The sequence below is a fragment of the Nematolebias whitei genome, chromosome 15, assembly GCF_014905685.2.
Source record: "Nematolebias whitei isolate Nwh7 chromosome 15, NemWhi1, whole genome shotgun sequence".
Lineage (NCBI taxonomy): Eukaryota > Metazoa > Chordata > Actinopteri > Cyprinodontiformes > Rivulidae > Nematolebias > Nematolebias whitei.
The window spans coordinates 37,910,417-37,919,927 of NC_056512.1; the positions used below are offsets into that span (position 1 = coordinate 37,910,417).

The 9,511-nt window shown below is 47.9% G+C and overlaps 1 protein-coding gene across 3 annotated transcripts; it reads right to left on the reverse strand.

Moving 5' to 3' along the window:
- Nucleotides 1-1,565: 1,565 nt before the first annotated feature.
- On the reverse strand, nt 1,566-8,215 carry wipf2b (WAS/WASL interacting protein family, member 2b). Of its 3 annotated transcripts, none has more exons than XM_037689178.1 (7): nt 8,153-8,215; nt 6,168-6,300; nt 3,617-3,739; nt 2,884-3,537; nt 2,535-2,750; nt 2,284-2,385; nt 1,566-2,018 (listed from the first exon to the last, which is right to left on the reverse strand). In XM_037689178.1, the coding sequence occupies exons 1-7, from the start codon at nt 8,213-8,215 to the stop codon at nt 1,978-1,980; spliced, it is 1,332 nt and encodes a 443-aa protein (XP_037545106.1). In that variant the 3' UTR covers nt 1,566-1,977. The 3 variants fall into 3 exon arrangements, with proteins under 3 accessions (XP_037545106.1, XP_037545105.1, XP_037545104.1); XM_037689177.1 differs by having other exon boundaries at nt 2,673-2,750; nt 6,003-6,300; XM_037689176.1 differs by having other exon boundaries at nt 6,003-6,300.
- Between the last annotated feature and the right edge of the window lie 1,296 nt (nt 8,216-9,511).

The following is a 9,511-nucleotide window of genomic DNA, read 5'->3' on the forward strand; positions in this document are numbered from 1 at the left end:
TTTACGCTGCCGGTTCACTTTCACTTTAAGATTCTTTTAAAGTTTTTAATCTGTCGGCCTCCAGTTGTTTCATGGATCGTTGGAGCTTTTACAACCAACCAGAGATCTTCAGCAGCTGAGCCCCCCCCCCGGCTCTAGTTCGTTCTGGGCCTTTTAAAACTTTTTTTTTTTAATGTTTGATCTTTCTTTTGTTGTCATTTTTTTCTGTTTGTAAATACTTTGTTGTTTGTTATAAATAAACCTGACAAACATCGACCACTCGGCACCGATGAGGCGGCGGGCGATAAGCATCACTCTGACCGATAAAAGGAGAAAGTCTGAGGTTGTGCAGGTCGGAGCTGATAAAGAGGACACACACGTCAGGAACTGCTGGAGTTTATTTCAGACAACTGCAGTCTAAAGAAGAAGAAACCAGACAGAGAGCATGCTGGGAAACTGGACCCATCGGTCCCAGTGGTTCTGAAGCAGAGCTGCAGGACTATCAGAACTACAGTTCTCATCTCTACAGCCGGTCCTGCAGCAGAGGAAACACACAGCCGATGACCCGAATCAGAGTCCAACAGGTTCTGACCCGGTACAGTTTGTAAGGCAGACAGACGAGACCCGGGAGGAGGGGGTCCAGAGTTCTGACAGGCTTCTGCAAACATTAAATCTTCAGATTTATGAATGGAGTTTGGTGGAAGAAGACGAAGCATCATCCATCAACGCCAATAAACTGAAACGTGTTCTGATGTGAAACAGAACCGGGCTTTAAGACGTGGTCCAAAGTCCAAACCTTAAAAGAAGAGAAGGCCGGTGCACATAAAGAAATTTTAAAAACCAACGTTCAGAATCAGATTACTACTTTTTTTTTATCTGCAGAGCAGCAACAGCCATGTTGTCAGAAAGGGACGGTCCCAGAACAGAACCAGAACTGAAATAAAAACATTAAAACAGGTACCGACTAAAAGTGCAGGAATGTGAGAATACTGCTTTAATAAAAACTAAAGTTTAAATCAGGAGTTCTGATGTTTCAAACGTTTCACAGAGTCTGAAATTTAATTATTTCACCAAATTATTTTTTGTTTTGAGTTAAATATGAAACGTTGTTTTATAGTTTAACGTTAATCATTAACTTTACTCCATCAGACACTCGTTAGCAGCTCGTTCTCTCCACAGTCCATAAATTATTCTCCTGATCGTCGACCCAGAACAAAAATAAAGTTCTGGAAAAGTTCTTTCTTCTGTCCATTTAAACTTCTGAGTCGTCCTCAGGCTGCAGGACTCACGACTTAACACTGAAATAAAGTCCACATGCAACACTCTGTGCGAGGGGGAGGGGCCATCTGAAGAAGGGGAGGGGCATTCACAGAAGGAGGAGGAGCCACCAGAAGCAGGAGGAGGAGCCATCACCCGGGCAAGGTTCTGCAGGTGGTTTCAGTCCATCTTGGCACTTAATGAGCCGACTGTTGCTGACACTGTCCGGGTCGGCGGGTCAGCTGACCATTGTTTGCATCATGGAGTCTGACACAGAACTAGAATCCAGAACAGTTTTTGGACTCAGGAGGTCCAGATCCAGATTCAGCTCCTGGTTCTGGATGTGTCTCGGTGTGTGAGAATGACGTTCGATAAATGGAGAAACGTTTTTGTCCCAGAGTCATGGGATCAGTTTGTCAGAACTTTTTGTTTTAATTAAATCCTCACGCCTCATTTGTTGTTTTACGTTTTGTCCAGATGAGAATTTTAATCTTGGAGCCTCGCAGACGTCCTCGTCTTCCTCTGAGCTGCAGTTTGATGAAACAAAAAGTGCCGGTGCAGAAAGAAATCCAATATGGAGGAGGAGGCGGAGCCACGCCGTCGAACCCAACTCTCTCTCTCTGATTGGTCGATCAGTCAAACGTCTGGTCAGCCAATCAGCTGTGAGCACAGATGAGGCGGCGGCAGACGAACAGCATGAAGCGCGCACGTGTGTGTGTGTGTGTGAACAGCGTCCGTGGTTCATCTCCCGACAGGAGGAAGGGGCGGAGCTCCTCTCATCACTGAAACAGAGAGCAGAAAACAAACTGAGTGGTTCTGCTGATCCGGGTTGGGTCAGAGGAGTGAACAACATTTGATCAAAGTTCTGGTTTTGATCCGCCTAAACTTTGATGAGTCCAAATGAAGAACTTCAGCTTTAATTTGTACATTTGTTCACTACAAAATGTCTTCCTGACATCTCTGGTGTCCCTCGAACGTCCCCTGGACATCTGTCCGGCGTCTCGCTCCACCCTGAGTGGACAGTTTACCGTTTGATCCCGGTCGTACCTCGGCTGGCTTTGCTCGGGTAGATCTTGGTGACGTGTCGGTACTCGTCTGGAGGAGGGAAGTCGTCCAGAGGATGGAACGAATATTTGGACTCGAAGTCGTCTGCAGGAGGACAAGTGTCTCGTTAGTTCTGCATCTGATCAGATTCTGAGTTCTGAACACACGAAGGAGACGATGAGGAGCTCAGACCATGAAACCTGAACGGATCAGTGAACGGGTCGAACTGGACCAAGACAAACGGGTCAACTCACCAACAAACGAGCGAGGGACGGAGGAGGAGAGACCATTTCGGAGAGGAGGGGGAGGTGGGGGAGGAGCAGCAGGAGTGCGGGAGGGAGGGGCAGGAGGTTTTCCTCTGCTGGGGGGGTCGGAGGAGAGGGAGGGGCTACCATGTGTCCTGTAAGGAGGAGGTGGCGGAGCTTCTCTGCCACCTGCCCGTGATGATGGCTGAACAGGAGCAAGAGGAGCTGTGGAGACAAAGAATATTTTTAAACAGTTAAATATAATAAAAATATAAAAAATGAACACAAAACTGATCCTAAATATAAAACAAGAAATCAAATTAAAACTATTTACTACATTTAAAACCCAAAGTCTCACCTGCTCCTCTACTTGAAGCCTCTCTGACGGGGGGTGGCGGCCTGTTGAGGCCGTGCTGGGATGGTGTGGGTGATGCGGGGGGAGGTGGAGGGGCAGGGCCTCTGGTGGGGGTGTGGCCTCCAGGTGAGGGGGCAGGTCTCTTGTTGCTCAGGGAGTTGTGTCGCTGCGGCAGTTCCGGTGCTGCCTCGCTACCACCTGACAGACTGTTAAAGCAGTATGTTGGAGGAGGCGGAGCTAGAGAGGAAGAGGAGGGGGCGGGGTTTCCCCCAGAGGTGGGAGGGCGTCTGTTGTTACTAGGAGACAGGGGTGGTTTAGATGGGAGGGGCGGAGTATTGTTAGGAGTTGGTGGGAGGGGCTTTTCTCTGTTGTAGGAGGAGCAGGGAGGGGAGGGGGCATTACCACGGCGACAGAAAGGAGGAGGAGGAGGAGGTGGGGCTGAGGAGGAGTGCTTCATGCCAGTGGAGGGGGAGGAGGCAGCTGAGGAGGGGGTGGAGGGGGAAGGAGAGGATGACAGGTTGGGTAGTGAAGGACGCTGCGAGCGAGACGTGTCCACTGCCAACAACGCATGGGGGGAGGGGCATTCTGTGTCGTCGTGGCGATGGCTTGGTGGGCGGGGCGCAGCACCACGAGTAGAAGAACGTCCCGAGGAGCCGTCTGCAAACAAACAAACTTTATTTATGACCAAGAATAAACATAAACAAAATCTTTTATAAAACGAGTGACGTCCTCTGACCTCCAACCGGCCTCATTTTAGGAACTCCGCCCATGAACTGGCCTCCGATTGGTGGAGCAGAACCCGACAGACTTCCTGCTGCGCTGCCATTCGCCCCTGTAGATGCTCCGCCTCCTTTGGGCTCTGGGAACCACAACCGTCGGACACATGAGTGCAGGATGAGGATTTGATGTCACTGCTGTATGATGACATCAGCAGGGTGACGGATGAATTAGTGCGAGAGGCGAGAACAGGTGAGAACATCAGACAGGTGAGATGAACTGAGATGAGGCGATGAAAAGGTAAATTTAAAATCAGGTGTTTACGCTCCCACGCAGTCCCGATGACATCATCGCAGCACAATAAACAGTCAAAAACACGTTAATAATCATGATGATATCAGAGGTGATCAGGGCTGCACATCAATCAATAATCAATATAATAATCAATTATTTAATGTCTCAGAATCTGATCCAAAGACATTTTACGGGTCGTTAAGGTTTGGGGGAGAAATTACCTGATTTCAGGTGTTCTGACTCTGGATCTGTGGGTCACATGACCAATCATTGATCAGAAGCTGTTGCAGCTCAATAACTCTCCTCCAAGTCCAACAGAACCAGAAGTTTTAAAACTGGGCTTAAGACTTTACTTTTTGATAAATCCTATAGTTAGGGTTGGCTTGTTATGCTGCTATAGGCTTAGACTACTAGAAGACAAATTGATCTTATTTCCATAAATGAATTGTTAAAATTGAATAGTTTTCACTTGATACTATTTCAATCTTAACATGTGATTGACCTGCCATTGTGTATCTGTTCCTCTCAATCTCAGCCGGTCGAAGCAGATGACCGCTTGTCCTGAGCCTGGTTCTGCTAAAGGTTTCTTCCTCGTGAGGGAGTTTTTCCTTTCCGCTGTCGCCTTCATGCTTGCTCAAGATGAGAGTTCAATGATGGAGTTAAATTCAAAGCAGTCTGTTCCTCAGATAAATAATGTTAAATTATTATACATGAATGTTTCTGTTCAATGTCCTGAGACGACTTCTGTTGCGACTTGGAGCTTTATAAATAAACTGAACTGAATTGAACTGAACCAGCATCAAGACAGTTTCCTTGTGAGACAGAAACGGCACTCATTTGATTTGTTCATTTTCTTGATCTGATTAGTCAAAGGTGTTCGGCTGATTTATAAAGAGAACCTGTCCGTTACCATGGAGACAGATACAGGAGGCTTTAGTTAATCTGTTGTCATGGAGACAGAGACAGGAGGCTTTGGTTCATCTGTTGCCATGGAGACAGAGACAGGAGGCATCAGTTATCAAATCAAACAGAACCGTCCTGCAGGATCTTTACTGCTGTGCAGCCCGACCGAAGCTTCACATCGTGAGGATCTGCCGTCCACTCAGGTGTCAGCAGGTGAATAGGAAGTGGGCTGAGCCGTCTAAGCAGGTTAGCACCATGATGACTCAGCAGAACTCAAATGAGCAGCGTTTGGAGGATTTACCCTCAGAGCCAGCTCCTGAAACTGGGTCAACATGAAGTGGACACGAAGTGGACAACAGACGTTAAACTAACAGCAGCAGCTGCAGGAAACATGGGCCGGTGTAAAGCAGCCGCTCCGTCACCTGTCCACCAACTTCACCTGGCAGCACCGAACCCAGTCAGTCCCAGCAGAGATCAGCAGAGACAGAGGGACGTCCCAGCAGAGACCAGCAGCCGGACTCAGAGCAGACACAGACAACAGAAACAGATCAGATGAAGAACACACAAACATGGAGACACAGAACCTCCTGAGAGTCATGGAATGGGTCATCGTGTGTTTGGAATGTGTTCAGACTCTGGATCAGTTTTAGCCTCCCCAGGAACCAGCTGGCTGGTTTCAGTTGGTCCATAAAGAGAAGAACCAGGACACTGTTTAACTTTAGAAGCAGTTCTAAACTTTGATGCGTAAACTGGATTAACACCAGCATCTTACACAAACGTTACGGCGTGCAGGAGGTAAAAACTGATGGCGCCGTGTGGGCGGAGTTTAACTGTCGTTTCTGTCTCTGTGGATGTTCTGTCTGATCACATGATCAGATCACAACATCTGAACCGCTGGTCCGATACAGACAGAAGCTGTGCCTATTAGGTGTTATATTATTGTTGCTATGGTAACATGCTCTGCACTCTGATTGGTCAGTCTGGAGACTGAAGAAGAAATATTCTGTTTTCTTACAGAGACTATCATCCACCATGTGAGTAACCTTTGACCCTGCTGATGGCCCCCGATGTGACCCGAGTCAGCTGATCCCTGCTCTGTGTTAACACCCCACCCCCCACCCCCCGTGGACAGGGACTACAGCAGCTGATTAAACCGACCGCAGCCTCCTGCAGCCGACCTCTACGGTCAGACAAGATGGAGGTCTTACTCTGAAGGGAAGGAGCTGAGCTCTGATGTCCAGCCGTCTTCTTTGGTTCCTCGGACAGCACCCCCTGCTGTTTGGGCTGGTTCTGGTTCTGGTGTAGGTACTGGTATAAACGAATGTATGGGTGCTCTGTGGGAGGTGTCTGGCTCTTTGGTGTTTGAGTCTTACTGTCGAGCAGCGGGGCGCTGCGGTCGTTCACCACCGCCACCTTCTTCAGCTTGGTGCCTTTACAGATGTCCGACAGCAGAGCGCCGCGACCTTTGGCCTCCTGTCGGCTCAGCTTTGGAGGGGTGGTGTTGGCCTGGGAGGGGGTGAGGAGATGCCATTAAAACAATAACTATAATAACTATTGTTGTTCTGAAACTGTTTTTGTGTTGAACTTTAAAACAAAAGAAGGTCCAGCTTTGCAATACAAGGAACAAACAGAGGAGCCCCTGAACGCGCCAGGAGCCCCTGAATGCACTAGGAGGCCCTGAACGCGCCAGGAGCCCCTGAAAGCGCCAGGAGCCCCTGAAAGCGCCAGGAGCCCCTGAACACACCAGGAGCCCCTGAACACACCAGGAGACCCTGAACGCACCAGGAGACCCTGAACGCGCCAGGAGCCCCTGAACGTGCCAGGAGCCTCAATCAAAAAAACGCTTCAATCAAAAAACCAGAGTACGCATAAATAAATCCAGATTAAACCGTGTGTACGTATGAATCCAGCTCACTTCCTGTGTACGTCCCTATCAATGTGGACTTGAGTGCACACGAGGGAATAGCTGACTCCCCCCCGGACACGCCTCCATCTGCCAACACGTTTAGCGTGAGGGATTATTGTCTCTGCAGGTGAAAGATTTATGTCTCCATGCAGCAAAATGAGGTGAAGACGCTCCTAAATGAGTAGAGGGAGCAAAAACATGTACTAGAAAGGTGTGTGTGGATGAAGTAAACCGGGGGAGGGGGGGCAGATCTGCCGGTGGAGCCTTTCGTCCAACTTTACACACGTGTTTAATAAATAATTTATGTAAACACAGACACTCAGGAGCTTGGTAGAACTTAAAAGAGTCTTCTTTAAAGAGTTGATTTGACAAATCGACTCGCCAAGAATCAACAAAGAATTTCCTCGGCGGTGTGGAGAACCTTTATATTTCAGGGCATCAAATGGATGAAGTCATCATCCATCTGGCCCCGCTCAGGGACACCTGAGAAAGACCTGATCAGTATTTGGTCCCTGAAAACTCGCTGCCTCCCAGTTCTTGTGTCGGTGACGTCGTCCTGCAGCTCCACAGCTGTCTTTGTCCCACAGACACATCCAACTTTACACAGCTGGCCAGATGTGTGATGGTGAACAACTGAGTGAGGAGTCACCAGAGATGATTGTTCTGAATTTACTGGTCTGACATCGTTTTCACACTTTATGTTCCTCCTGTGTGTGTGCGCCTCGCAGGCGTGTGTTTACATCTACATGAGATAAAATATGAGAAACTTCACGATTACATTGTAGTGAGGCTGTACTCATCATGTTTGAGGCGTGTTAGATGTTTGAAGTTAAATGTGGTTCACTTTCCTTGTTTCAAAGCAGCCAGTCAAAGCAGATGGCCACTTGTCCTGTTCCTGGTTCTGCTAAAGGTTTCTTCCTCATGAGGGAGTTTTTCCTTTCCACTGTCACCTTCATGTTTGCTCAGGATGAGAGTTCTATGATGGAGTTAAACTCAAAACAGTCTGCTCCTCAGATAAATAATGTTAAATTATTATTTTTATATATGAATGTTTCTGTTCAGTGTCCTGAGACGACTTCTGTTGTGACTTATTTACACTGTATAAATAAACTGAATTGAATTTAATTGAAATTGAATTGAATCCTTTAAGTTCAGAAAACCGAACAGAATCATTTCTGTGTATTTACGTGAGATTCAATTCTTTGTACTTTGATACTGTGGACTGAAAACGTTTGCGTGGAGGTGAGCACGTTCTCACAGCAGGTCAAAATGTGCATGAATTAACACAACGTTCATTTTGATACACCCCGACATGCGTGGAAGCTGGTGCACGCAACCCGTCTGTGTGTACGCACTGTTGATACTTGAGGCCCCTGCAAAGGGAGAACGGGATGAAGGACAAGAGGTGAGTGTAGGAGGAGGATAAAAGATGACAACGATGAAAGTGCTCACCTGGCTGAAGGTGGGAGGAGGCGGAGGCCCCCCTGGGGGAGGAGGAGGGGGAGGGATGGGCATCCTGCAGCTGATACAACTCACTCCGTAACCCTGCAACACCAACACCAACAGATCATTTCCTGGACAGATTTACTCAGAAATGTCAAAGTGACTCAGACTCAAAGAACCAGAATCCCAGTTCCTAAAACCAGCTGAAGACCGGGACGACCGAATCTGTTTTCCTGCGTTTAGTTTCTTCTCCTCCTTCTCCATGGGCCTGGATGTTTTCCAGTTTAGGTTGTGGATCCAGCTGATGGGAACCAGCAACAGGATTCAGTTTGTGTTGACAGACTTCCTGTTTCCGGTCCATCAGCTGCAGCACAATCTCAGATCTTTCTTTTAGATCATGCAGGAGTTAAAAATCCACCTCTTCTTTCAGACAGCATCAAAGCCGGTTCCGATCAGAAACTGTTCTGTGTATTCTGGTCTGAACTCAAATGATTCCTAACCTGTGTGATAAAAATAAACAATAATTTCCTTCAGTTGTTTACCGCAGTACCTGAACCACACCAAAGCCTAAAGGTAAATCAGTCTGATCTGATTAAAACCATTTGATATTATGGAATAAAAAAAAAATCTACATTTCCACCAGCAGAACCGCTTTAAACCGGGTTGATAATAGACTGGGATGTTTACGGAGCAGGCTCAGGTTCGGAACCAGCAGGTTAGCTTGTCTAACGGGCGCATCCCGGTGTTAGCACCGAGCTAGCTCCGTTAGCTCGGTGCTAACACCGGCCTGAATCTCCGCAGGACGACGTTCTCCTCCTCCACCAGGTGTGTTTCCTGTAAAAATGAACACCTGTTCGGACACACACGAACCGAATTGTTGGCTCACCGGGGCCGCTGCTCTTCACTGCGGACAGAGGCTAGCACCGCCTGTTAGCAGCATCGCCTTCTGCTCACAGCCGAACAGGTGAGGGGGGTAAAACTCCTACCTGTGACCGTCAGCGCCTCCCCGCCGCTGAGCTCATCCCCCCACAGATCTGCCGATGGTTTAAGGAAGCCCGGATCCGGCCCAGCAGCTCCTCGGAGGACCGTTATCTCCGCTAGCCTGGACCGTTAGTCTCTCTGCTGCAGCGAGCGTCAACACCTGGTCACGTGACGTTTAACCGATGGAGTGTTGATTTAAAGAAAATGAGCCGCTCGACAGACAATGTAACTCTTATTGTATGAATAAAATAGATATATAGAAAAATGAGGACACCTTTTCTAGAACTAGTTTTATTTCATTGTCATCTTTATTTCTTATTTTTGAGGATTTAAACCAGAATCCGCCTCTTGGGACTCAACTCGTGCTGATTGGCTGATATTTATTTA

Coding starts and splice junctions, on each gene's coding strand:
- wipf2b (XM_037689176.1), bottom strand. CDS start 8,215: ATGCCCATCCCTCCCCCTCCTCCTCCCCCAGGGGGGCCTCCGCCTCCT. Junction 6,301..8,152: donor CTCCTCCCACCTTCAGCCAG/GTGAGCACTTTC, acceptor ACCCCCTCCCAG/GCCAACACCACCCCTCCAAA. Junction 3,538..3,616: donor TAAAATGAGGCCGGTTGGAG/GTCAGAGGACGT, acceptor GTTTGTTTGCAG/ACGGCTCCTCGGGACGTTCT.